The sequence below is a fragment of the Thalassophryne amazonica genome, chromosome 22 (assembly GCF_902500255.1).
Source record: "Thalassophryne amazonica chromosome 22, fThaAma1.1, whole genome shotgun sequence".
NCBI classification, from domain to species: domain Eukaryota; kingdom Metazoa; phylum Chordata; class Actinopteri; order Batrachoidiformes; family Batrachoididae; genus Thalassophryne; species Thalassophryne amazonica.
In genome coordinates, this window is record NC_047124.1 from 16,548,477 (window position 1) to 16,576,239 (window position 27,763).

The following is a 27,763-nucleotide window of genomic DNA, read 5'->3' on the forward strand; positions in this document are numbered from 1 at the left end:
GGGTAGTTTCTATGGAGATAAACAGTGACATCAGAGCACATGTATATAGCGGCAAATCACAACACACAGTTGCCCCAAGGCGCTTTATATTGTAAGGCAAGGGTGTGGTGGAAAATTACATTTACAAGGCCAGTAGTGCCCGTAGTTAAAGAATCACCCTTAGGTTGGTCCGGGAGTTGGGCAGAGTTAGGCAGTGCTGAAATGGCAACATTTGGAGCCTTCCCATTTGTGCTTCAACCTTCAACCAGAGGGGTTGTCCAGTATATTGTAATTTCACCCGGCTCTTTATGTAATTTACTGCCCCTTACAAAAGAACCACATCGATGTATTCCTCATTTTGAATTTATCGAAGGTCACGTTGAAACCGGACCGGGGTCCCAACAGTCAGCGTCTGTCTTGTGAAGTGACCACGAACGTAGTAGCTTGCACAACACTTTATAGACTGTGGCATTACAGTGGATGTGGTTTAGTCTCATAATTCTAATGTATTGGCTCTCACAGATAGGGGGAGCCCTCCCTGTATCTGAAACTTGCACACGCGTGATGGAAGTGAAACTTAACTCTTATGTTTCATCTTTAAACCAGATCTCAGAGACCTTCCAATCAAATAACAAGGCAAATACTTGATCACTAACATAAAATAAGGAATTAGTACAGATATTATCTACAATATACATTTTGTGGGAATATGTAGTACTTTTGTTTATTGTAGTCCTCTTGGATGTAATTGTTGTCTGTCATAAATTGTATTGTTGCTTATTTTGTTGTGTGGGAATGATGACATTTCTTCTCCACTGGTCTTGTAACATGTCTCTCGAATTTTACTTTGTGCGTGGAGACTTTGTGTCATTATGTTTGTTTTAAAGAACCGAGTCCACCATGTCTGCTTTAATTTTTGTCTCCCCCGCTTTGCAGAGACCTGAGCCATAACAAATTGCAGTTGATTGACGGATCTATGTTCTCCAAAATACAACATTTGCGTGAAATGTAAGTAGGCGTTGACTTTGGAGTTGTGTGGGACAGACACAGATTCTTCAAATGACAAAACATATGACAAATTTGTCTTTTCACTATTTATTTTCCAGAAAGCTGAACCACAATGAACTGGAGGCGATACCGGATTTGGGCCCTCACGTTTCAAACGTCACAACGCTAATTTTGTAAGTATAAGCCTTCATTTGTTCATGCTGTAGCACTCAGACTCTGCTCTGTGTAGTTGGGGTGTTTCCACCTGGGGTGCAGTGTAACAGGGTTGTCATGCTTCTTAAAGTAGTGTGTGGGAAAGCGGCTCCTCCCCCTGTTTCCTCTACAGAACAAGCCATTTGGCTGAGTTGGTTCCCAGACAGGCCAGTCAGCGTCCTGGCGGCCAGCTCCAGACGGGTCACGTGTCTGAAGACAAATGCCGTCAACAGAAACTGATTTGTTTTGTTTGGTGGCTGGTTCCTGCTCTCTGGGTATTTTTAAACCTGGAGGCACTGAAGAAAATCTGTCACGTGAAAATGGTTCAGATCCCAAATTTTTTTTTAAGTTTCAGTTGAGGGACTGTATGTTTCTGTTTGGCGCCTTACTCTTAAACAGGCTTCGAGGCAGTGCAGCTTGTCAACTAGCAAATGAAAGGTGGTCAGTCTGGAAACTAGGCTCTTTTTGTAGCCCTCCAAAGTTTCAAGTTGCCTCAGTTCATTGGCTTATAAACTTTCTTTCATACTTGGACCGAAAAACTCGAATCCTGTGTTAATATTCCATTCTAGTGTTACGTGAATAACAAGACGTATGGGACGTGTGCCTTTGAGATCAAGAGGCGTCTGGGAAGAGCTTGTGGACTCATGAGGGCACTGGACAGAGGTGTTTGGCAGTGTCAATACCTTTGCAGGAGAACAAAGGTCCAAGTCTTTGGGTTCTGGTGGTTCCTGTCTTACAGATCCTTGGTTATTGCTGGAATGACTGTGTCAGATGAGTGGTTACCTAAGAGAATCAAATGGGAGCACTAGCCACAACATTTTAGCCATGTGGTGCATTTTCTTGGGTATGATCCAGCATGCAGGAGCCTCAGTGTTGATGACCCCAGCAGCTGGAGAAAGCCAAGAGGACACCCGCATTTTACCAGGCTGCGGCAGATAGATCATTACTTTGGAGAGGTGAGAAACGACTGGTTGTCTGCCTGGTTGGTAACCATCCAGGACCCACCAGGGGAAATTACAGGCAAGTTATTGCTGGCACAATATCTTTTCCAAGTCTTAACTCGATAGACTTGCTTGGTGACATTAGTAACAGTAGTTTCCCATCAAACTGTGTGCCATTTTTGTTTTGTCGTTGTTTCGGCTGAGCTTTTCTGTGTAATTCTCCCATGCTTACACTGCTTCTGTGGTTGCATCTTGCGGTTTGGTCGCATTCATTTTGAATAGCATCCAACAGGAAGGCTTCAAAATACTCGTAATATCACAACTGCGGTTTCATAATTAACATACAAGTATGTTCATTCCTTTAAAAGCGCTCGGCTGCCAAAGCGAGTTCACTTTTTGCTGTTCAGTCAGAAGAAGGAGCATTTGACTTGTCGCAATCCATCGAGTTCAGCTTTAAACCAGAAGATGATCTGGAATATTGTTGTGCAATGCACTCTTTCAAAACACCAGATATTAGTGTGTAAAACCTCAACAATTTTATTTGCTTTCTGCAGCGTGTCTCTCCAAACCAACCGCTGTGAAGTTATTATGGAAGAATGTATCCCTCTCTGGCGTGTTCTTCATCAAGCCCCAACACGATGTCTGCGGAAGCCATGGGGCGTTCAGCCACCGACAGTTTGTTTTCTCATTTAGTGCAGGAGTGTCACCTCCAGCTATAAGTTCCTCTGTGCAGAGGAAGATGGGTGGGGACATTGCTTTTTTTTTATTTTTTATTTTTATTTGAGATGAGCTACTCCAAAAGCAGACGTCATACGTCACAAACTTCTTTTGCAGTTGTTTTGAGCTGCACATCTCAGATGTTCAGACTCCGTCTTCTCAGCAGAAACTATTTGGATCAGAAAATAAGTGCCTGTCTTGAATGGAAGAAAAACACCTGGCGCGACCGCCTGCCAGACACGGCGAGAGCTCAGATTCTTTGCTTTGTGTGCTGTCCAAGTACCCTTGAGCAAATCACTCAAGTGCAAAGGTTCACTTTAAAAAGTATAGTCTTCTTCCAAGCCATAAATTGTCTACTTACTTTGAGGATAGAGTTTTGGTTTATTTGGAGTCATGCAAACGCGAACCAAACACCAGATACTTATTATTGCTGAGAACATGAAATATCACAAAATATAAAACAGCAAGTATCACTGAAAACCTTTGACACTAAAACTAAGTGCTGCTGGGAAGTATTTTTATCTTAAGGCCTCTTTCCATCCATTGATTTGACAGGTTGAGAGCGCAGAATGTTTATACTCATAGTTTGGTTTGTTTGGTGCAAACTAGCCTGGGGGGGGCTCGGTTCCGATTCCACGTGGACGGTGGTGGTGAGAATGCAACTGAACCAAAAAAAAATCTGATGTTGTGTAATTAGTTTTCTTCTGGAAACACACTACAGAATAACTTGTGGGTTGACGTAGGCCCTCAGTCAAAGTTGGTCAAGTCTGCAGAGCTTCAGAAGTGTCCGGCAAACTCATCGATTCTGCAAGAAAATTGTTGGTACTAAACCAAATGATGCTAACATTCATGCTGAAATTAGCAACTCATTTTAGTAGACGCCTAAATCTACCACTAAGACCAATACCCCAGGATGTTTGACCAATGAGGGCGACAGTATGCCCACATACGGCTTTTATTTACACAGTTGTAACATTGTAACATTTTGGTTCCTGACCTGGTATTAAACAAATTCACTCTACTAAGGAATTCCCAATCAAGATTTAATTTAATTTTTTTTGCTCCCCATCCCGATCTAATATTTAATATTGGGGTGGAATGATATATCACATATCATGATAACTATATTGTGGAGCCTATATTGAACCATATATATATATATATATATATATATATATTTTATGAGAATCATGATATCATGAAAAGTTGACTACTGCTTGGCTAAAACAAAGATCTCTTGCACAAGAAACATAACTGATTTCTAAAACATACAAATAGGAAACCGATAACATCAAAGATTATAATTTATTCTTCAGATAATTTGTTTCTTTCAAGTTACCATTAGTGTGAACAGCAGTCTAAGTATCATGGCGTGGGAATTTAATATTGAGTATCTACCGATATAGAGTCCCAATTCAATATCGGATTTTCCTAGATACCCCAAATACATTAATATCATTCCAGTCTGTTTGACAATTGTTCAGCTCTACAATACATTAAGAAATACCTGCAGTCTGAGCTGCTTTCTAATTTTTTTTTTTTTTTACCTCTTAAACCCCAGAGTCCCCAGATTTCGGGACTTGCCCTGTTTTGGAACATTTGAACACTCATAACTAACCAATGCTAACTAACCTTGTACAAGCTGAGAAATAAATCATAATGTATGGTTATGTGAGTTTGGTGAAATAGGCTCTCGGACTTAAGGGGTTAAATAAACAATACAAACTAATGTTTTAAATATGGCTCTTAGTGTCTCCAGTTAGTCCAGCATTATTCTCAATAGAATGAGGAAATAATGGACAAGCCATAATTCTGTGGCACAGCTACATCACATCAGGACCAGTAAAGTGCTACCAGACATGTCCAAATGTTGCGGACATGTCACACCCAATACCGATCTTTGAGATCAGTTTGGGACATCCGCAAATTATACTGTAGGTGTGAAAGTACCCAAAGAATAAATAACATCTTTAAATGTTTTGTGCAATCTAGCAAATGTAATAAATAAATAAAATAGCCTACTTGACTTTTGTCTGCTATTGAAAGAGCATTTTATAAATCATGGAAAATAAAACCCTCAAAGAAACTTAAGATTCACTCAAACTGGCTGTTGGCTCTCACACTCTTCCTTCAGATCAGGCAGCGTTTGAGATTTTTCTCTGCAGTGAAACGTTCTCCAGAATTTCTCTCCCTCCTTCATTTTCTCCAGCCTGGGAGGGTAGTAAAGTGGGGGGAAAAAAGACCTCGAGGTATCGAATACCACTTATTCAAACAGCCAGTCAGACAGAGCGGCAGCTCTCGTCAACTCCTTTGACCTCGCAGCTCTGAGTAAAAACAAACGGCAATAACCCTGCAGCTGGTAGTAATTGAGTCGTGATCATTTTAATTAATTGAACAATTTCCCAGGAATTTATGGAGGGGGTGAACCCCACCACAACCCAATCTGTCTGCCTGCATTCAGGAGGGTTCGACAAATGACCTGCAGATTCCAGGTCTGATTAGGAATTTAAGATCGCCAATGTCTCGGTACGTTATGAATTGAAGATAAGTGATATTTTTGGAATAAAAACCAAGTTATGTTTACCTCAAAGTAATCCTGTGTTAGAATCAGTTATTTTCTTTAATTTCATTAAATAACTACTTAAAAGCTCCAAGTTGTTATGCTTGAGAGCTGAAGGCATTTCTGAGTGTTTGACAAAGGTACCAGAGCAGGTATGGGATAAAATAGCACTTGGGCTACCCAGTGTAGACCTGGGTTTGATTCCCAGTTATGGCACCTGTCTGTGTCTTTGGACAAGACACTTCACCTGCATTGTCCCAGTCCACCCAACTGTAGAAGGGGTACCACCTTTGGCAGAGGAAATACAACTTGTAGTTTCCATCCCTGTTGAAAGACAATACTCTTGATCTTGGCAGTGGAGTTGGAGTGGTGAAGGTGAGGGTATGTCACCCTACTTCTTTGACATTTCATTGATGAGACTGCAGTGTCTTGTCGGGGCTCAGCAGTGAGACCTGGCATCTCAAGTGATTCCTTACCCTCCTGTCTTCATCTTCCAGTCCAATTATAATCTTTCCTTTTGATCTATAGCCCCTCGTTTCCACTCCATTCACAAGGACATGATTGCTTGTTGGAGGATCCAACCCCTCACCCTCATCTTCTTCAGTTGACTGATTATGGATGGAGAAACAAATCTTCATCATCTCACTTCTACAGGGAAAATCCTGATCCTCCATCCATTCTTGGCAGCTTCATTTGCCAATTCAGAGAACCACAATTTGACTCTTTTCTGTCATGCGCTTCTTCAACACCACCTATCCATAGTACTGTCAATTCCACACCATATGCTGGCTTGGCTGTCATGACCTGGCACCACGTCCAGTCTCATTCTCCATTCTTGAGCGGCCTGAAGGATTTCTGCAGGATGCTTGCATCCTTTGATGTTATATGGTGCTCTGCAGGCTGGCCTGCTGGTACAAATGTGAAGCAGAATTAAGACTGAGCCACCAAGGCTGATCAGGTTTGGCAGGTTTCCTGGAAGCGCGACCTAGAGAACGTATCTGATGCATTTATGACGTGCCGACGTGGTCCCACAAATGATTTCATGTTATTTCAGACAAGACAAGTCGACGTTTCATGAATCCACAGATCCTCTGTTGATGCAATGTTGACATTGACGTTGACATGATCCTCGCTGCCCCGGTGTGGAGCCGATGTGTTAAGATGATCAGCCATTTGAGTGAGATATGTGCACGATTTAATATGGCGTCTCCACAGCGAACGCAGTCCTGGTTTTCATTACAGGCGCCAGTGCACGGAGAGGGAGTCATCAGATGGCTTCTCAAAACTCTGTTCTTTTTCCAATAGGAAATACCACACACATGCACACCAGTGCACCGCACTGTGCGCACACACTCACTACGAATGAGGCGGTTTCAGGGAAAAAGCAGTTTTCCATTTAAAGTGCTTCCTGCATTAAGAGCTGAATTTGTTCCTCAGTGGTGAAAAAAAAATCCCTCAGAGTATAAGGGAACAACAATAACAACAACACAGCTTCATATAATAATATATCTGAATTTGGCACAACAGCGCCACTTTCCAGTGTGCTCAGTTTGGAGGGTTATATCACCAAATGTTATGGATGACCCCAGATTTTACGACGGCCGCACTGAATTCCACCAATTACATGCTCCACAGCATTCCCAAACTCAAGAATGCTGGGCCCACTTTGAAGTCAGATTTATATATATATATATATATATATATATATATATATATATATATATATATATATAAAAATCATATCCTGTTGAAATCCTATGGCTTCGTTATTATTATTATTATTGTTTGGCGTTATATTTAGGTCATTTAAAACTTTATTGCAAAATTGATGTATTTTTAGGGACCTCAAGGCCCACCTGCAATGCCTTCATGGCCCACCAGGGGCCACAGTTCACACGTTGGGAATCACTGCGCTATAGTTTAAATATTCATCATTGCTGCACTTCACACAACCTTCAAAAAGGCTGAAAAGATATTTTCCTAATTTTCCAAAGCTAGCGCGCTCACCTGAATAAAAATTTCTCTTTATAACCTAAAAAGGGCCAGAGTTTGTAGCAAATATTTAATTGCAGATTTATTCACATTGTTTGTGTCATTTATTCCTATCTTTGTCAAAAATCTAGGCATGTAACCTGTAAAATGCAGTGTTAATTCATGGATAAATTGATAGATGAGACTATATCCTCCATTTTAGCACAATAACTTAAAAATAATAAACACTATAATCTTGTAAGTCACCACATTAAAATGACATATAATGAACTTATACTGATTCAAATTTAGTCACCGCTGATGCACAAGATCAGAAAAGAAACAGAAAAGCTGTTCTGTGCATGTTGTATACTACAACCCCTGGCAAAAATTATGGAATCACCGGCCTCGGAGGATGTTCATTCAGTTGTTTAATTTTGTAGAAAAAAAGCAGATCACAGACATGACACAAAACTAAAGTCATTTCAAATGGCAACTTTCTGGCTTTAAGAAACACTATGAGAAATCAAGAAGAAAAGATTGTGGCAGTCAGTAACGGTTACTTTTTTAGACCAAGCAAAGGAAAAAAATATGGAATCACTCAATTCTGAGGAAAAAATTATGGAATCACCCTGTAAATTTTCATCCACAAAACTAACACCTGCATCATATCAGATCTGCTCGTTAGTCTGCATCTAAAAAGGAGTGAACACACCTTGGAGAGCTGTTGCACCAAGTGGACTGACATGAATCATGGCTCCAACATGAGAGATGTCAATTGAAACAAAGGAGAGGATTATCAAACTCTTAAAAGAGAGTAAATCATCACGCAATGTTGCAAAAGATGTTGGTTGTTCACAGTCAGCTGTGTCTAAACTCTGGACCAAATACAAACAACATGGGAAGGTTGTTAAAGGCAAACATACTGGTAGACCAAGGAAGACAAAGCGTCAAGACAGAAAACCTAAAGCAATATGTCTCAAAAATCGAAAAATGTACAACAAAACAAATGAGGAACGAATGGGAGGAAACTGGAGTCAACGTCTGTGACCGAACTGTAAGAAACCGTCTAAAGGAAATGGGATTTACATACAGAAAAGCTAAACGAAAGGCATCATTAACACCTAAACAGAAAAAAACAAGGTTACAATGGGCTAAGGAAAAGCAATTGTGGACTGTGGATGACTGGATGAAAGTCATATTCAGTGATGAATCTCGAATCTGCATTGGGCAAGGTGATGATGCTGGAACTTTTGTTTGGTGCCTTTCCAATGAGATTTATAAAGATGACTGCCTGAAGAGAACATGTAAATTTCCACAGTCATTGATGATATGGGGCTGCATGTCAGGTAAAGGCACTGGGGAGATGGCTGTCATTACATCATCAATAAATGCACAAGTTTATGTTGATATTTTGGACAATTGAAAGACACTTTTCTTATCCCATCAATTGAAAGGATGTTTGGGGATGATGAAATCATTTTTCAAGATGATAATGCATCTTGCCATAGAGCAAAAATGGCAAAAACATTCCTTGCAAAAAGACACATAGGGTCAATGTCATGGCATAGGGTCAGTGTCAATGAGCAGATCTGATTTGATGCAGGTGTTAATTTGGGGGATGAAAATTTACAGGGTGATTCCATAATTTTTTCCTCAGAATTGAGTGATTCCATATTTTTTTCCTCTGCTTGGTCTAAAAAAGTAACCATTACTGACTGCCACAATCTTTTTTTCTTGATTTCTTATAGTGTTTCTTAAAACCAGAAAGTTGCCATTTGAAATGACTTTAGTTTTGTGTCATGTCTGTGATCTGCTTTTTTTCTACAAAATTAAACAACTGAATGAACATCTTCTGAGGCCGGTGATTCCATAATTTTTGCCAGGGGTTGTATATACCTATCTGCCACCTGCTAAACTTTTCTGGGATTGTTTCAGTGAATAATCTTGCCACATGCATGGTGGAATATATATGTGTAGCTTGAACTTATCTTGTTATAGACTTATTTGCAATGTCTAGGTTTTTTCACCTGCAAGGCCAGCAGACCTAGGAGGCCACTCACTGGAATACAGATGTTTAGAGACTCAGACAGTATATACTGTGTGTAGAACATAAGATGCAACACGCTGCTTTTTGTAAACATTTGTTCAATTATCCAAATCTACTTTTGTATGCAGTGGTAGGCTTTCAGGAAATTTGGAGATAATCGTTTCAAAGCAGGCTTTGCTGTGAATATTTTGCTGTGCCTATTGCTGACAGAAAGTGACTTGGGGATAAATTGTCTGATGCTACTGTTATATGTAAAATATGGAGTTTCTCAAGGATCTGTTCTTGGTCCTATTTTATTTAACTACCTGGTAAAGCTGGTTTTTATAACTGAAAAATGATAGAGAACAAAAATTTGGTTGACTTTCCTTCTAGGTACATCATTAGTGTGCAGAACTCAAATCCACATTATGTCGACTCTATAATCATCTAATTTAAGAAAAAAAAATGTTTGACACAAGTGAGAATTTTTTGACAGTTGAGTCAGATTTTTCTGTATCCAAGTACCTGCGTAAATCTAAAATATCTAAAGACATACAGGAATATTTTGGCAAGATCCAGATTTTGGAATGTCTTGAACCCCCCCCCCCCCCCCCTTTTTTTTCCCCTCAAATATGTATGGAGGAAGAATGCGGTTGACTACAGGAGAACAGCATTGGTTTTGTGTCTGTTTGCTGCTTTCCTTGGTTTAAAAATTAACACATATTTTTGCTGAAGAAGCCTTGGGCTGTTGTTAACACACATTTAGTCTTCCGTTGACTCAAGCTAATGGCAGCAAAGCCCTGCAGGCACATTGTTAATGGGTGTATAATTATGTTATCTGATAGGAAATTAGATGAACAAATTTGAAGTGCATGTAATCAGTGTGCAGTGGTTGGTTCTATCTATTGTAGCCAATTGACACTTGAAGGCCTGACTGCAGTGTAGCTCTTTGCAGATGTACGGATGATAACAACATGGTTAAACATGCATTCAGCTATGTTGTTGCACTTTTCCTGGCTTGCATTTGCACATCTGTGAACGGCCAACTTAATGTTTGAAGGTTCTCTAATGAAGGTATTTTTTTACTCAGTCAGATGAAACCATTTATCATGATAGTTATGTCTGCAATTAGTCAGTTTTTTTGGTTTATTTTGTTTTGCTTGAGCTTATGTGTTTTTCAGTCAGGTTAGCTTTTAAACTCTCTGCTGGTGCCACACATTGGCACATCCCACCACCCTCGCTGAGCTTTTCTGGGTCATGGTTGGCAATCACCCAGGCAGACCTTTGATCCATTCCTACCTCCTGAAAGCAGCCATCTATGACACATGGGCATACCATTGGCCTTGTCTCGTTGCTGAGGTCATCAGCACCTGTGTGCTGGATCATTCATTCTCAAGAAAGTGCACCACATGGCCATGATGTCATGCCAATGTTCCTTCATATTGCAAGCAGTGTGCCTTGTGACTCACTTAACACAAATTCTTTCCAGTGATACCCAAAGATTCTCAGAAGAGATCTATTACCAAAGCCATCTGATCTGGTCTTTGTCTTAGATCACCGGATAGAGTCCAAGTCTCCATACAGTGCATTTAGAAGGACCAGAGCTCCAAAAACATTGACTTTTGTTGTCCCGCAAAGGTTACTGTGTCATCAAACACCTCTGTCTAGCGACCACATGATTCCATAAGTTCTACCCAAACATCTCTCTACCTCATAAGCCAAGCTCCAGGAATATCTGTCCAGGAAGTCATTGAAAGCTTGGATTGTAGTTTCCTAAATTGAAATGGTCCAACTCCTTGTCACTCAACTTTATACCTCTTGAGTACACCATGCATGGTTTTGAAGGAGGTCATGTGTGTGCCATGGTTTTGATTCCTCTCAGAAATACCTTCAGATCCCACCAACAGTGTTTCAGAAGTGCCCATAGGCCTCAGCGCTTTTTACGTAGTTACTTCCTACTATATTGTGTATAAACTGGTTTCTGCTGAACTGCTTTGTCAGCCTTTAACTGACTATGAGCCAGCTTTGGTACCTTGTCTTAAAATAGTATCCACCACAAAAAAAGTTAGTTTGTTTTAATGCAATTTTCTTGTATTGGGACCTGAGTTTTTCCAGTTTAATGCCACCAGTGGCACAGAACTTGCTGAAAATTGGCATTGATTGGTGAATATTTTCAAGGCAGCATCTCACCCTGCCAGCATCCAAACATCAGTGTCCCATCTACTTATCCTCACCAGCCCCTTCCCCTTTGCACAGCTTCAAGTCATCCCTGAAAGAAACTGGAAAGACTGGTTCTTTCTCAGCAGGCTGCTTTCCTCCTTTCAGCAGCTAGTCAGTGGAACATGAAAACTGAGATACGGTGGTGTACAGCACCTTTGTTTGGAACCTGGGGGCTGCGGTTCAAGGAAAGCCCTGTGCAAATTTCCAAACAAAAGAGCCGCCAGAACTGTTTTTCTTGCATACGATGAGTTAAAGTTTTACCACATCCTCACAGTAATTTATAAATTGAAAGCTTTTTAAGTCAGGTAGGTTTGATGTTGTCATGTTCCTACTTGTTTGCCGCACAAAATTTGACCCAAGTCAGGAGTTAGCCAGTATTGGTGCAGAACTCTCCAAGTAGTGTGCCGTCCGCTCTCTGTGTGAGAGTATGATGTTTAGCCAAGGGTGTTGTACTTTCCAAATGGTGAACCTAGTTTCTATGGAAATATTTATGCTGTCAGCAGTCAACATAGGTGGAAAATGGGTCAGAGTTCTGTAATACCACACAGTTCTTTGAATAGGTGACACATCTCAGTTTCACAGCACTGTGGTGCCATGTTGTCTCTACATTGATGGTGTGTGAATGAATAAATATAAAACCTAAGATTGAAATTAAAATAAGGAGCAAAGTATAAGAGTCAAAGTATTGCTTGGTGTGTAAAAAGTATAAGATCGAAACACGTTGATGAGTTTATGGAGTCATGACGTTGCTGTATAGAGGTGTGTGGTGATGTCAGAATGTTTTCTGGGAGACAAAAATACAAGTCTTTAGAGCCCTTGAGCTTCTAGTCTTACTCTATTGTTATGAGACCTGGAGCTTAGCTAGCGACTGAAGAAGAAGAAGAAGACTAGGTGGCCAGTCTTGATAATCTATGGCGCATGATCTAAACTGCATTGCACAAGTGCCCTAAAGGTGTGGCCATCTCATTTTTTGCCATTTACACAAGTTGTCATCTCAATCATGGCTGAGTTTTGTGTATCTCAAATATAAAGAAAAAGCATAGCACACTCAAAATATTGATGTCCTGCCGCTGTTTTATTTCATAATAACGTTTCGGCCAAAGGCCTTCGTCAGATTACAGCTTCAGTTGGACCAAGTGTTCAGAATTGTTTGTCAACCCAGGTGCTCAGTTTGAGTTTTGTGTATAACATGAAATAAACCGGTCTTGAAGGGCCAGTGTGCACCATGAAACTGGACACAAGTGAGAGGGTTTCTGGCGAATCTCCTTGAGGTGTAGCAGTGACAAGGTTTTTTTTATATTGTTCCATTCATGTTTCATTTTATTTCATTGAATGGTTGTTTTTAGTTTGGTTTCAAGCAGAATGTATACATGCATTGTGAACCCACTTATGTAAGGTGCATCTAATGTTGCACAATATAACAAGAGCAATCTGAGATTTCTGACAATCCGGAGAGAACAACAGAATAACAGAACAACTTTGCACTCCTAGTCTAGGCTGTAGTTACCTATGGCACAGTTGCTATCTGATTCCTCGTGATAACATCCTATGATTACTGTACCGAACCCCACTTCATTTTAAGACCAACGTGCCCGTGGATTTCAGTCATTTAGCATCAATGTTCAGTTTCATTAAAATTGTACTTGGTAAAAATGACCCAAATCCAAGTGGAAAAACTAATAAGAAAGCTCACAGCTCTATGCTTGGGAAGGTGTTGCTGGATGGGGGTGGCTGTTGCAATGAATACTCAAAACCAGGCCTTTAGCTGCTCACATTGGATGGAATTCCTGCCTCCCCCCGTCACTTTCTTTACTGCAGAGTCTCATGCACAAAGACGGCACTGTACCGGCACTGTTTATAACTAAGCAGTCCCTGCACTGCAATTTAGGAGGCGTGCAGTTCAGGAAATTGCTGGCCTCTGCCGAGGCATGCTTTCACTGAGGGAATGGTATTCATCAGCCAAGTAATTGGCAGGTTACATTTTTAAATACCTTGTTAGTAATTACCTTATAAACAAAATAACACATCACTAAACCCAAAGGTTGTTTGGGCCTGTTGTGAAAAACGATAGCGATGACACCGATCCATTTGTTGGCGTTCGTGTAATGTAATGTCAAGGTAATAAAAAATAGAAATCTTTGACGTTGGGTGGTAAGTGTTAGTGTTCCACACTTGAGAGAGTTTGTCATTTTTTAATACCACAGGCTTGAGGAACTTGACTGTTTGTGTATTTGGCTACATGAAACTGGTTTTCACCGCTAGTCAAATACACAGTATTTTTGCCGTTTATTGGAGCTATGGTGTCTGTATTTTCAGAGCAAACAACAAGATCACCAGGATCTCTGTTGAGCGGCTGACGCCTTTCCACGCTCTGGAAACACTCGACCTCAGCAACAACAACATCGTGGATGTAAAGGCCAACTCCTTCCCTGCTCTTCCTCTGAAGAACTTGTGAGTGTTGCTATTTGTGATGGGTGTTCCATTATTAAAATACTAATCATGTTGCTGAAGGATGAATTTTCTCTGGATCAGTGGTTTTGGTCTGGTTTCCTGAAGTACTAGACAAAAGGGGGGTCCAACGTCTGAAAATTTCATTTTCAAAAAAATCGGTGGGGCTACAGGGGATGTCACCCATGGCTGTTTGGAAATGTTGCATATACGCATCAGCCACTTTATTAGGTACACCTTGTTAGTAACGATTGAACCCCCTTAATTCTTCATGGCATAGATTCAACAAGGTCTTGGAAACATTCCTCAGAGATGTTGGTGTATATTGACATGATGGCATCGTGCGGTCACCCATTCAACCAGTCTGCTCATTCTCCTCGAACCTCAACAAGGGATTTTCGTCCACATAGCTGCCACTCACTGGATAGCTTCTTTTTTCGGACCAGTCTCTGTAAACCTTAAGGGTGGTTGTGCATGAAAATCCAAGTAGATCAGCAGTTTCTGAAATACTCAGACTAGGCCTTCTAGCACCAACAACCGTGCCACGTTCAACAGTGATGAAAGTTTTCCGTAAATTCCCGGAAATCCAGGTTTTTATTTACGTGGTGAACGTTTCTGGGTTATTTTTAATAGCATATGTCAGAATCCATTAATGCTCCACCCCCAGACAGTCGGTGGTGGCAATGCACCATGTTGGTTTGCAAACCGCCAATACACACAAGACAAAGAAGAAGAAATGTTATTTTTGTTTTCCTGGCATGTGTCGGATTTAGTCTGTGGTCTGTCTTCACAATGTTTGTAAAATTGTTTGGAAATGTCTCTGATGAGATGCCACAGTGGATATTAAGTCTTACGTTTTCACGTCCTGATCCCAGAAAACGTAACGAGGCGCCGCTCAACCACACAAGCAGCAAATGAGAGACACTGTTACAAATATTACCGCATTGTGATGAAACGACAAAGGAAATGGATAAAATGTTGTTATGCTGCGGGACACTAAAGTTCATCATGAATAAATTCAAAGAAGTTGGTTCGACCAAAAGCACAAAAACGCTGCCTTTTTTTTAAAGTCATCATTTATACAGAAAAGCTAAGGCTTTAATTTTATTATATCATGTTTTTCATTGTCAGTTGACGTTATTTAAGTTATTTCACACAAATTAAACTCTGTGCTGAATTGACTTCAGTCTCCTTGCAAACGTGTTGTTTGCCTGCTAAATCTGCATGTTATGGCTTCTTGTTACATGTGTGAAATATTAATGTGAATTAAAATATGATAAATATTTAACATGCTCATAGTAGTCAAATGTTGATGTGAAAAACGTTTGTTCATCGTTTTCACAACGCATACGTTGTAAGTATCAGCACTGGATAGAAAAATCTGTTTTATTGCGTTTCCCATTTATAGAAGTGAATAAGAATCTAATTTAACTAAAAGTGATATTGGTGACTTAATGAACAGTGGATGCAGCTTTACTTGTATCAAATTTTATTTTGGTTTATTTTAAGACACTATTAGTTGTTATAAAAGCACAAATTACTGACGCCAAATGTTTAGATAAATTCGGAGAGAGAACAGGAACAGGCCAATGTGAATATGTGGTCTTATCAAATAGTAAGAACACTGAATTCTAATCCATGTGACAGACTGTGTATTATAGTTTTGTCATCTTGCCAGTATGGAAAAATAGTCTTTTCACACAAGTTGTGGGAAAAGACTCTTGTCTGGGATGGAAAAATTGACCCAGCCCAACAAAAATGTAATTTTTTTGGAGCTTTTTTGGTCGATAAATAGACCTGAAAATGCACCAGAATGCATCTGAGATTTAAAATTTTTCTGGGGCAGAACCCTCACACCCCCCACATGGGGCTCCAGGTCTTCAAAGTCACTTAATTCCCCTTTTTTCTCCATTCTGATGCTCAGTTTAAACTTCAGCAAGCTGTCTTCACCACATCTAGATGCCTAAATATATTGAGTTGCTGCCATGTAATTGGCTGATTAGCTATTTGTGTTAACAAGCAGTTGTGCAGGTGTACCTAATAAAGTGGTCGGTGACTGTATATGAAACAGATTACATGTCTGACAAGGCAGGAAAGCTACAAAAGGGACACACAGCAGCTTAAATTTAGTGTTGGCACAGCCACAGTGAAAGCTGGAGTTGTTTTTTTTTAACATAGTTTATGCTTAAATCTTTCTTGCAAAGGTTTCTCAACAACAATCGTATCTCCTCGCTGGAGACGGGTTGCTTCTCCAATCTGTCGGACAGCCTAGAGGTTCTGCGGCTCAACCGAAACCGCCTCTCCACCATTCCAGCCAAAATATTTCAACTACCCAATCTCCAACATCTGTAAGATGACATTTTATTTACAAAATATGTCTTACAAAATCATTTTTATAAAGTTTTTTTTTTTTTTATTCTTGGAACATTGCAAGGGTAGAAATCTTATTTTTGGATTTCTTTTCTTTCTGGTGTTGTTGTTCATCTCAGAGAGTTGAGCAGGAACCGGGTCCGGCGGGTAGAGAGCCTGACTTTTCACGGCCTGCACGCTCTTCGCTCCCTGAAGATGCAGAGAAATGGCCTGAGTCGCCTGATGGACGGCGCATTCTGGGGCCTTAGCAATATGGAAGTCCTGTAAGCTTGTTTGATGCCGCCCGCAGTTCCTCGTCACTCTGTTTTTCTTTTGATGACGTGGATATTTTGTGTGTGGATCTGCAGGCAGCTGGAGTACAACAACCTGACGGAGGTGAGTAAAGGCTGGCTGTACGGCCTGTTGACTCTGCAGCAGCTCCGCCTTGGACACAATGCCATCAGCAGGATCCGACCAGAGGCCTGGGAGTTTTGCCAGAAACTAGGCGAGCTGTGAGTCTTGTTTTTTTGTTTCCATTCTCTCCCACATTCCATCATTCTCCCTCGAATCTAGGTATCAGATTCCCACAGGCGATTCCCAATTTGACCCCAATAACCTTGACTTTCACCCAAAGGATTGACCTTGTCAGGGCAACTCTGGAATCCATTGAAAAGTGATCCTCAGTTGGTTCAAGTTGGGTTGAAAATCAAATTCCTTGACCTTTGTCAAAATGATTCCTTTAAAGGCACTTTCATGGTCAACATTCACTGACATACTACCAGGTTTGGTAGAAGTCAGTAAGAGGATCTGGGAGGAGCAGGAGAGCAAACAGACGAGCAGACACGCCCTCAGCCCCAAGGATTGGTCTTTGGAAAATTTGATCTTGTTGGGCAATACTAGAACACATTTCCAAATGTTTGTCAAATTTGGTGCCAATCAGAGACAAAAGTTAAATTTTGACCTTTGACTCCAATGACTCAAATGCTTGACCTTTAGCAAATTTGACCTCACCTGGGCAATTCCAAAACCCACCTCCATATGTGTGCCAAGTCTGGAGCAAACCAGAGAGGGAAAAAAAAGAGTGAACTGTTTACTTTTTACCCCAATGACCTTGACCTTTGCCAAATAAACCCTGTAAGGGCAATTCTAGGGTTGATGGTCATCCACATATCAAATTTGGTGGAAATCTGCCAAAGAATCTGGGAGATACAGACAAGGAATTTTTGAAAAAAGAAGATATTTCAGTTGCAGGTTGCCAGAAGGAACATTGGAGATTTGGCCCTCAGGTTTTTTGTGTTGTGTTCCAGTTCGCCATGAAGCTGTGACAAACAACTTCTTGGCTTGTCCCGTAATCTGCACATTGCTGTCTCCCACAGCGACTTGTCCTCTAACCACCTGTCCAGACTGGAGGAATCCAGCTTTGCTGGTCTCAGCCTGCTGGATGAACTTCACATTGGGAGCAACCACATTAGCTTCATCGCGGACGGAGCTTTCTGTGGACTCTCCAACCTGCAGATGCTGTAAGTCAGATCAAAGGTTTTAAAACAGATTTCTTCCCACCGTGGTTAATCCATATGGTCCCCAAACTAACTGTTTAATAACCTTGAGTTCAGCCAGTATTGAAGGTTCAAAGGTTATGACCAACAGAAAGATAAGTGGCTTCATAGTAGCTACAGGTGTCAAACAAGTTCCTCAAAAAGCCCCAATAAACTCTCCATATATAGAAACATCAGGCCAAAATCCTCACCTTGACTTTTGATCAGTCCTTCCAACAATTTTTATCCAAATTGAATCAAAGCTCTGAGTTTTTAGTGTTTGCAGTTATCAATAAAATGGCACCGTTAGTCCTCTGCATTGTCACACATTTAAAAAACAAATCCCTCAGAAAGGCTCAACCCCGACCTCAGCAGTCCTCCATCACCCCTTTCCCACCAGGCAGCTGTGTAACCTTCCCACCACCCGCGGCCACCCCACCCCCGTTTGGGGCTGCGTAACTGGAACCAAATGTGAGCGGTGCCTCTGAGGTCACCGCAGGGCAGGTGTGCACCTCAGCGGACACGCATTGCTTTGGGGCTTTTGAACCCAAGATCCCTCAAACACAAAAAAACCCACACTTCCTCAGTTCCAGTTATCCGTAACTGGAAAGAGCAGAGCTTGAAAATAGCGGACACAAAGAGATGACCGTTCTCTGCAAAACAATTATTTCTTAATCAGTCACCACATTTCAGTGCACGTCCTGATTTGTGACACTTTTAGCTTCCCAGCGGTGGTGAGGATTTTATAGTGGAGGTATTCCCAATATTATGAACACTTCCCAAACTTTGGGAATCACTGACCTATTTTATGTCATTGCAAAATTAAACGTGCTTTCATTCCAGAACACACACACACACACACACACACATTTCTAGATGTTATTGTTCACATTTTTCATTGTTTTGTGAAGAAAAAAAAAACAGTCTGGATTTTTTTAATGGTTGCTAATAATTATTCAATAATATTGTTTTTGTTGTTATTTTAAAGAACCAGATTTAAACATTTTTTCATTGGTTTATTTCATAAATTGCAGCAAACCATTGAAACAGATGAGAAGTGGTAACGTGTTTTATGTTTTTCCCAAATTATTTTTAAATGTTGAGCTGCTTTTCACTATTTTCACCTTTTTACATTTGAAATAAATAAAGAATTCAGTGCGCTGATGTTTCATTTCTTCCCCAGCTGGGAGCTCGTGCACAGCTGTGAGTCACACGCGTGTTCTTTTTTCATCCAGTGGATTTGGAAATGGAGCATGTATGTTCGGTTGTTGCATTGCTTCCCTTGTAAAACTTTTTTCTTTTCTTTTTTTTGGCAGCTGAAAAACAGAAAACCCGTCTTTGACTTAAAAAAAAAAAAAAAAAAGCCCCGCAAAGGAATTTGCAGCAAGGAGCCACTTTGATTATTGTGTGAAAGTTTAGAGAGAGAAAAAAAAGAAATTTCTTCCCATCGCATGAAATGTAAAGCCTGTAAAGTTTTATTAACATAACAAGCGTGGCCTCTTTCTGGGCGTGGATTTTTCTCTCTTTTTTATAGTGTGGTTTGTCCTTTTCTATTTCTAAGGGATCTCCAAAGTAATGAAATCTCCTGGACCATTGAGGACATGAATGGACCCTTCTCCGCTCTGGACAAGCTGAAGAAACTGTGAGTTACACACGTTACCTTAACCAAAATCAAAGAGAGAAAGTGAAATTTGTAATGGATTTTGTTGTTTTCCCAGATTTCTACAAGGGAACCGGATCCGATCCGTCACTAAGAAGTCTTTCTCTGGCCTGGACACTCTGGAATACCTGTGAGTTTGCCTCTGCTTTCACTGATTGTTCCCATAAAGCCTGTAAGAAATAAAATCCTGCAGGACGGTGAGACACGGCGCCTGTTCGTTGGAACCGTCTCATCTCGTTTCTCTGCTTTGATGTGGCTTAAAGAAAAAAAGCCGAGACGAGATTCTGTACACATGTGCCAGACTTTATCGATCGCCGAGGAAAGACGGCCGTGTGAATGTTTGTTTGAGCTACAACAGCTGCGTTTGATTGTAATTAGTTTTTTTTTTCCCCCAGTCGGTCCCGGAACTCGAAGCAGGCCGACGCCGGGACGGGTCTTGATTAACACGACAAACTGCTGCCCAGAGTTTTATTGTTCTGGAGCCGAGACCCGCTTCTTCTCTCCAGTCACGTTTTTTGGCATCTTCTCCTCAATTCGTTTTGAATCTCACCGTTTCTTTTCTTTTTTCCCCCCATTTTGCAGAGATTTGAGCAACAACGCCATCATGTCCATCCAAGCAAATGCGTTCTCTCAGATAAAAAGCCTCCAAGAGCTGTAAGTACAAGCACGTTTGAGGACAACTTCACTTTAGAGTTTTGCCGTTGAGGGAGAACAGACGCCCACATGAAACTCATTATGGTCTACTGGGAGCGTGAGCGCCACCCGCTGATTACCTCATAGCTCCATTATGTTGCCGCGGCTCAAACCTGCCACCTGACTGCAGCAATAAAATGAACCAATCAGAATATTTTCCTGTGCAGCTCATTCCATCAAGCATCTTCACCAGTTGCTTACCCATAATTCACTGCTTTAGCCACCTTGATGCAAACTATTGGGTCCTGATGTTGCGTGCCAAAATGGGTCTTGATTATCCAAGTTATTGTTGGGTCCTTCCCGCTAAAAAAAAAACAAACAGGGATTTTTTTTTTTCTCCATACTTTTGCAAACTTACACGCTTATTATCTGTATGCTAGCAACAGCAACCAAAGTCACAATACAACATGCATTTTGCACAAAAGTCTTTTTTTTCCACTATTACTTTTATTATATGATATGCAAGATTTATTATTATATGTTTATTTGATAGGGACAGAACAAAAAGCATTGTTACAATAACCGATGCCATGTTCATAGGTCATGTAGCTAATAGCTAATTCGCAGACCTGGTCCCTAGAACATAAAAAGGACACGCAATCATAAAACAGCACATAATAGTAGCAATAAAACAGTACAAGAAAACACAATAAAATATGGCTAATGTCTGCAGATTTGATTTAGGTTAAGCCATTGTCTTATTTTGTGCTTAAAGATGCAAACAGTCAACAAATTCCTGAGCACTGTATGGTATTTTTCATGGTTACGATGTTTGGCGCCACCTTATGGTTTGTCCTGGAAGTCAAATAATAAAATGTTTTATTAAACCCCAGTATTTCTGTCCATCCAAAGTCAGTGGACGTGATGTTAGCAATAAGTGATGCAATTTAAAATATCTGAAAAACAGTTTGATCTCATAAATTATTGTGGATTTTGCATACATTTGTGCACATAGGCCTTTGAAGATTTTATTTTTTTTTTTGCAGTTGTTCTACTTGTAATCCATGATTGCTCTCTTTTCCCCCGAATCAAGAACAATTAAGAAAGCTATCGACTACCGTTCTTCTATGTTTCTTCTTTGTAAAATCAAAGTGGTCGCTTGTATGATTTGGATTTAATTTTATCCACAAAACTTTCAGCAACACTTGAGGTTTGACTTTCTTGGTTCATCTTCATAGCGGAATAAATTCGATTTGCGCCATGGAAGTCCTTCCTTCTTTTTCGAGTGATGATTTGCAGAAATAAAAATGACATTAGCTGAGCGTTTGAAGTGTTATGGTGGTATGAGTGGAGTGATTTTGGGGGCTGATCCCTGCTATCTGCTCCCCCTGGCAGCCGCCTGAACAGCTCCAGCCTGCTGTGCGACTGCCAGCTCAAGTGGCTTCCAGTTTGGGTGGCAGAACAAACCTTCCTGTCCTGTGTTAATGCCAGCTGCGCCCACCCACAGATGCTGAAGGGCAGGAGCGTGTTCACCGTCAGCCAAGACGAGTTTGTGTGTGGTGAGCGATGCATTCTCACACACACACACACACAGACCATAATGCCTTTACTGTAATACTTGTAGAAAAAAAAGTAATTTATCTGCAGCAGACTTTCCTTTTACAGACTGACATGTTTTCATCTCCAGCGTAAATATCCTAATGAGTTTTATGAAGGGAATTTTATGGAAATTAAGTCATGAATCAGTGTGAATTTCTGTCTCAACAAGAGGTAGAACATGAGCTGCAGCTGCTCATCCGCCTGTTGCAAAACCCCCACACTTACACGGCTGGTTTGCATTAATTAGCAGTGGGACAAAATCCACATCAAGCCACTCTCAAGTATCAGCAATGCAGGAACCTGACTTAAACATCAAGTCAGTTGGACCACAACTCTTTATGTCCTGAGTCATCTTGACTGTCACATATTGGGAGGTGTAACTTGTAACTTGCAGTGTTAAAATTGCACTGCAAGTCAAAATCCAGTCCAATTTCAGGGCTCTTATGTGTTTTGGAGATGACTTGTGACTTGCAGGTTGAAAACCTGAGAGAAGAACAATACAGTTACTTTCTCTCACCTTTGATTTTACCCGAGCATCTACTCCACGTGTCGCCTCCTAGTGTATCTTTCAGGACGAACTGGTGCGAAATTGGCTCGATAAAATGAATTAAATGAACGGTTACAACTATTTGAGTTTGTTAATGACGGGAAACCAAGTTGTTTTGGGGTCAAGCTTGCAAAAAAAGGAACAGAGGCAAGACATTTTAAAATATATTATTTGGGCAATTTAAGCTCAGGTATTTTATAAATGAATTGGTCTTTATGAAACTTGGTGAAAGGTTTGAGTCTAATTTGAATTGGGGGTGGAGCCAGCACATTGTAAGATCTGTATCTGACGATCAGAGATAGAGGTTTTCATGTCTGACTAGTAACACGAGAATCTTGAGGCAAAGTCAATGATTACTGACTAAAAGTAAACTTCAGAAGATGAGATGTAGATCTGAAGATACATCCTGATATATGCATTCAAATAAATTTTAAGAATGCCACCTTCTCTTGCCAGACGACTTCCCAAAGCCTCAGATCACGGTGCAGCCGGACACCCAGTCGGCGCTCAAGGGTTCCAACGTGACGTTCGTGTGCTCGGCAGCGAGCTCGAGCGACTCACCCATGACATTTGCATGGAAAAAAGACAACGAGGTCCTGAATGATGCAGAAATCCACAACCAGGCCCACCTGCGGGTACAAGGAGGCACGGGAAGCGAGACCGAGGTGACGGAATATACGACCACGCTGCAGCTTCGCAGTGTCGAGTTCTCCAGTGAGGGAAAATACCAGTGCGTCATCTCCAACCACTTTGGATCCTCGTACTCCAACAAGGCCAAGTTAACCATCAACAGTAAGTGTGGCATACAAACAAAAACAAAATCCAAGTGTTGATTGAGCTAATTTAGCTACCTGAATGTCAGGGTTTATGATCCGCAGAGATCTTTGGCAGATGGATTGACAAATGTTTTCCGGGAATTTCCAAATGTTCAGTCACTTAGTGTACTACTATTTGTATTTGAACCTCATCTTTTCACCAAACCCACTCTTCTATCATTTCCAGTGCTCCCTTCCTTTACCAAGATGCCGATGGACCTGAGTATCCGCGCTGGAACAACAGCCAGACTCGAATGTGCTGCCATTGGTCACCCTTCACCTCAGATCGCCTGGCAGAAAGATGGAGGCACCGATTTCCCAGCGGCAAGGGAACGCCGTATGCACGTCATGCCTGAGGATGATGTCTTTTTCATAGTGGGCGTTAAGACAGAAGACATCGGTGTTTACAGTTGTACGGCTCAGAACACAGCTGGAGCCATGTCTGCGAACGCAACGCTAGCTGTTCTCGGTGAGAAAGACGACTTGTAGGTCGTTTTGGGCTTTTTTTTTTAAGCTCAGTTTTGTTCTGATTTTCACATTTCAAGGGTTTGCTTTGGATTTCTTCCCTCAGAAACTCCCTACTTCCTGAGGCCTCTCATAGACCGTACTGTAGCAAAGGGTGAAACCGCGGTCCTCCAGTGCATCGCTGGCGGCAGCCCTCCACCAAGACTGAACTGGACCAAAGACGACAGCCCTCTGATGGTCACTGAGCGCCACTTCTTCGCAGCTGCCAACCAGCTCCTCATCATTGTGGATGCGGCTGAAGCCGACGCTGGGAAGTATACCTGTGAGATGTCCAATACCCTGGGAACCGAGAGGGGCAACGTCCAGCTTACTGTCATACCGAACCCCAACTGTGACTCTGGCGTGCAGGGCGCCATTGGAATGGGTGTGATAGGTGGCGCAGGATCGGATGATGATGGCTGGACCACAGTAGGCATTGTCATCATAGCGGTGGTGTGCTGCGTGGTGGGAACATCACTGGTTTGGGTGGTCATCATCTATCACACGCGGCGACGCAATGAGGACTGCAGTGTCACCAACACAGGTGAGGTCATCAAGGCACCATTTGTTTTCTTCGATTGCTTCTCTTAGAGGTTAATAAAGGAACCGATAAAGAAACTTGATGACTATGTGCTGCTCTTCTGAACTCAAATACACTTTTAAAAACACACACACAAACAAATAGCTCCAAATAACTCAATTTGTAACTGTCGGCCCATTTTTCAAAATTTGTCTTTGTGTACGTTTTGACCATTAAATATAGTTGAATTTTGATTTTTTTTTTTTTTTTTTTCATGTTAAATGGCTACTTTTAAAACTTGAGATGGTTTGCAATTAAATGATGCATTCTGCCAATATGTTCCCATTGGATCACGTATCTGTGAGCAATAACAAAGTAACCCAGACCAGCTGCTACATTGGCTGCCCAAGCCTGCTAGCTAGATTGTAGCTACCTTCAAAACTTAATATATATAACATTAATATCTGTTAGATGGTCCAAGTGGGTGTCTGTGATGAACCATTGCAGTCCATCCTTGTGCCATGGTCTTGTTTTAACCATGGCGCAATTTTCAAAATTGCTGCGACATCACAGGGAGGTTTTCCAATAGTGCAGAGGTTGTGCGAAAGTTACACTATGGGCGTGCTACGGTTATTTTTGCATGACATATAGTAGAAGTGCTGCATTATATTCATCGAATCATACGAGGTCTGTTAGAAAAGTATCGGACCTTTTTATTTTTTGCAAAAACCTGATGGATTTGAATCACGTGTGCTTGCATGAGCCAACCTTGAACCTTCGTGCGCATGCGTGAACTTTTTCACGTCTGTCGATTGCATCATCTGCTGATAAGCAGCCTTTGCGTGGGATGTGTGCTGTGCGCTCAACAGATTTTCATTTCAAGGAAAAAGACAGAACGACTGGAGCAGCGCCGCATCAAATTTTGCCAGAAACTGGGCGACAGCCAGGTGGAAACCATTGGGATGATTCAGACGGTTTTCGGTGATGATCCTATGGGCATCACACAGATTAAGGAGTGGTACAACCGGTTTAAAGACGTCCGCACAACGGTGGAGAGCGAGCCACGCTCCGGTCGGCCATCAACATGCTGAAATGACCAGATCATTTCCAAAGTGAACACTGTGGTGATGCGGGACCGTCGTGTGACTATCTGAGAAATTGCGGAAGAGGTGGACATCAGCACTTTTTCGGCACATTCCACTGTGACAGAAGATTTGGCCATGAAAAGAGTGGCTGTGAAATTCATGCTACTGCTGAATGAGGAGCAAAAGCGCCTTTGTGTTGAAGTCTCACAGAACATGTTGTGACATGCCCACCTCGTCCACAATTTCTCGGATAGTCACAGGACTGAAAAGTCACCGAAAGCCGTCTGAATCATCCGAATGGTTTTCACCTGGCTGTCGCCCAGTTTCTGACTAAATTTGATGCGGCGCTGCTGCAGTCGTTCCGTCTTTTTCCTTGAAATGAAAATCCGCTGAGCGCACAGCACACGCCCCACACAAAGGCTGCTTACCAGAAAATGATGCAATCGACAGGCGTGAAAAAGTTCACGCATGCACACGAAGGTTCAAGGTTGGCTCATGCAAGCACACGTGATTCAAATCCATCAGGTTTTTGAAAAGAATAAAAAGGTCCGATACTTTTCTAACAGACCTCATATGCTAGTTCATGTTTTGTGGCCAACAGTGTACTTCATGTTAGTTTGTCGCAGTTATAGTCCTTCCGGGATACAGAGGCTTAACTGCATCACCAAGCTAAGTACATTTGAAGCATGGGATTTGAACTTGAATGTCTTCATGCCACAGATGAGACCAACCTCCCTGCCGACATCCCCAGCTATCTGTCCTCTCAGGGGACGCTAGCTGACCGCCAGGAAGGCTACATCCTGTCTGAGAGTGGTGGCAGCCATCAGTACGTGGCTTCATCAATCAGTGGATTCTACATGCAGCCCAAAGACATGAACGGTAAAACGGCTGGTTTTTAACCTGTGTATTTAAAGCTCATCCATCAGTAGGTTTGTAAGTTTCTTACATGTTAAGATCTTTAACTTGTGCAGGAATTTGCCAGCTGGATACAGGAAGTGAAACAGATTTGGAGGCAGCCATCGATCCTCTGCTTTGCCATTACCAAGGTCCAGTTGGTTCGCTGCTTCGCCGAGATATGTACTCTGAGCCAGCAGACGTCTTCACAGGTAATTTGTAAAATATTGTGTGTGTGTGTCTTTCTCTCACTTTGTCAGTAAATAATTTCCATTATTCTGTCAACAGGCTGTTCTATGGACCAAAAGCCAATCTGCGTTGATTCCTACAGTGGCACCATGACCGGTTCTAAACGGAAGGACTACTACTTAGCTGAGCCCTTTGACTTTTGTTCTTCCACTATCCTGATGCAGCTTCCCAACACCAGCCTCTATTATGGCCCCGCCCACCAGCAAAATGGCTGCCGGCCCTCCACAGAGGACGTTGACACCAAGGAATACGGGCAGCCAGTTGAGTGTGTTTCTTCCTGCAACACGTTCATGGGTAGGTCTTGGAGGACCAAATTCTGTGTTCATGACATTCTTATTTAAACATTTGAATAGATTTTCAAAATAGGTGTTACATTTAAAAATCTCCAATGGGCGACTTTGTGTTTTGGTCTTTCCAGGAACATTTGGAAAAGCTCCTTGGAGGCCTCAGCAGGACTCGTATACAACGTTCCCTCAACAGTCGGGGACGTATAATGCATTAACCCTTCATGAAAACCCTTACACTGCCCCGGACGACGATTCTGACCTCGAGGACGTCAGTTTCACTAAGGATTCGACATCAGAACAGAGCTGCAGCATTTACGAACAGCCGTTGGACAGTAACAGAGCCGATCCCGTTCCACGGGGCAGAACGAGCTCTTAGCTAACAGACTGTTTTCTCGTTATCTATGAAAAGGATGACCAAAAAAATGTTTAATTCTACCTCAATGAGTGGACACTATTGCAATAAATATGCAACGAGTGAATGTAAAAGAAGAGTTTTGTTCCTCCGGAAAAGCACGGAACTTTAGGACTATGACTTCAGTTGAAAAATATAGATGAATAATACGTTTTATATAAATTTTATTCTATTTTGTACATTTTGTATAAACAGATTCCATTATTTTGCTTACATTTCCCGTATGATCAGTTTGCAGTCCTGCCTCTCCAGTTATTCCAGACTCCTAAGTTTTTATTTTTTATGCTTTGAATGAAGCAATTTTTTTGCACATAACATAATAAAAAACACCTTAATGTGTGCTGCCACATTTAAAGCAACATGACTCTTGAGTGCGTTGTGTTATTTGTCATGGCAAAATATATGTGTATAGACTTTTAAAAGGCGGGAAACAAACTGCCTCAAACAACCAGTGGTTCAAGTCATCTCCCCACTCAATCAGTTCCAAAATCATGATGTGAGGAGTCCCAGGAATGAATGAAGTATAAACATGGAGGTGGTGTGATGCTTCTCTCTTGAAGGAAGTAGCTAGGCACTGATGCTACATGCTGCTGGATCCACCACATTACT

General features: G+C 41.5%; 1 protein-coding gene across 1 annotated transcript; it reads left to right on the forward strand.

The window, feature by feature from the left end:
• Nucleotides 1-841: 841 nt before the first annotated feature.
• On the forward strand, nt 842-27,513 carry lrig3 (leucine-rich repeats and immunoglobulin-like domains 3). The gene is made up of 18 exons (XM_034163099.1): nt 842-987; nt 1,086-1,160; nt 13,934-14,068; nt 16,270-16,413; nt 16,555-16,698; nt 16,783-16,926; nt 17,791-17,934; nt 19,511-19,591; nt 19,668-19,739; nt 20,192-20,263; nt 21,638-21,801; nt 22,845-23,180; nt 23,391-23,672; nt 23,775-24,251; nt 26,033-26,191; nt 26,284-26,418; nt 26,495-26,749; nt 26,874-27,513. Exons 1-18 carry the CDS (start codon nt 956-958, stop codon nt 27,116-27,118), a joined length of 3,096 nt encoding a protein of 1,031 aa, XP_034018990.1. The 5' UTR covers nt 842-955; the 3' UTR covers nt 27,119-27,513.
• The last annotated feature ends 250 nt before the right edge of the window (nt 27,514-27,763 follow it).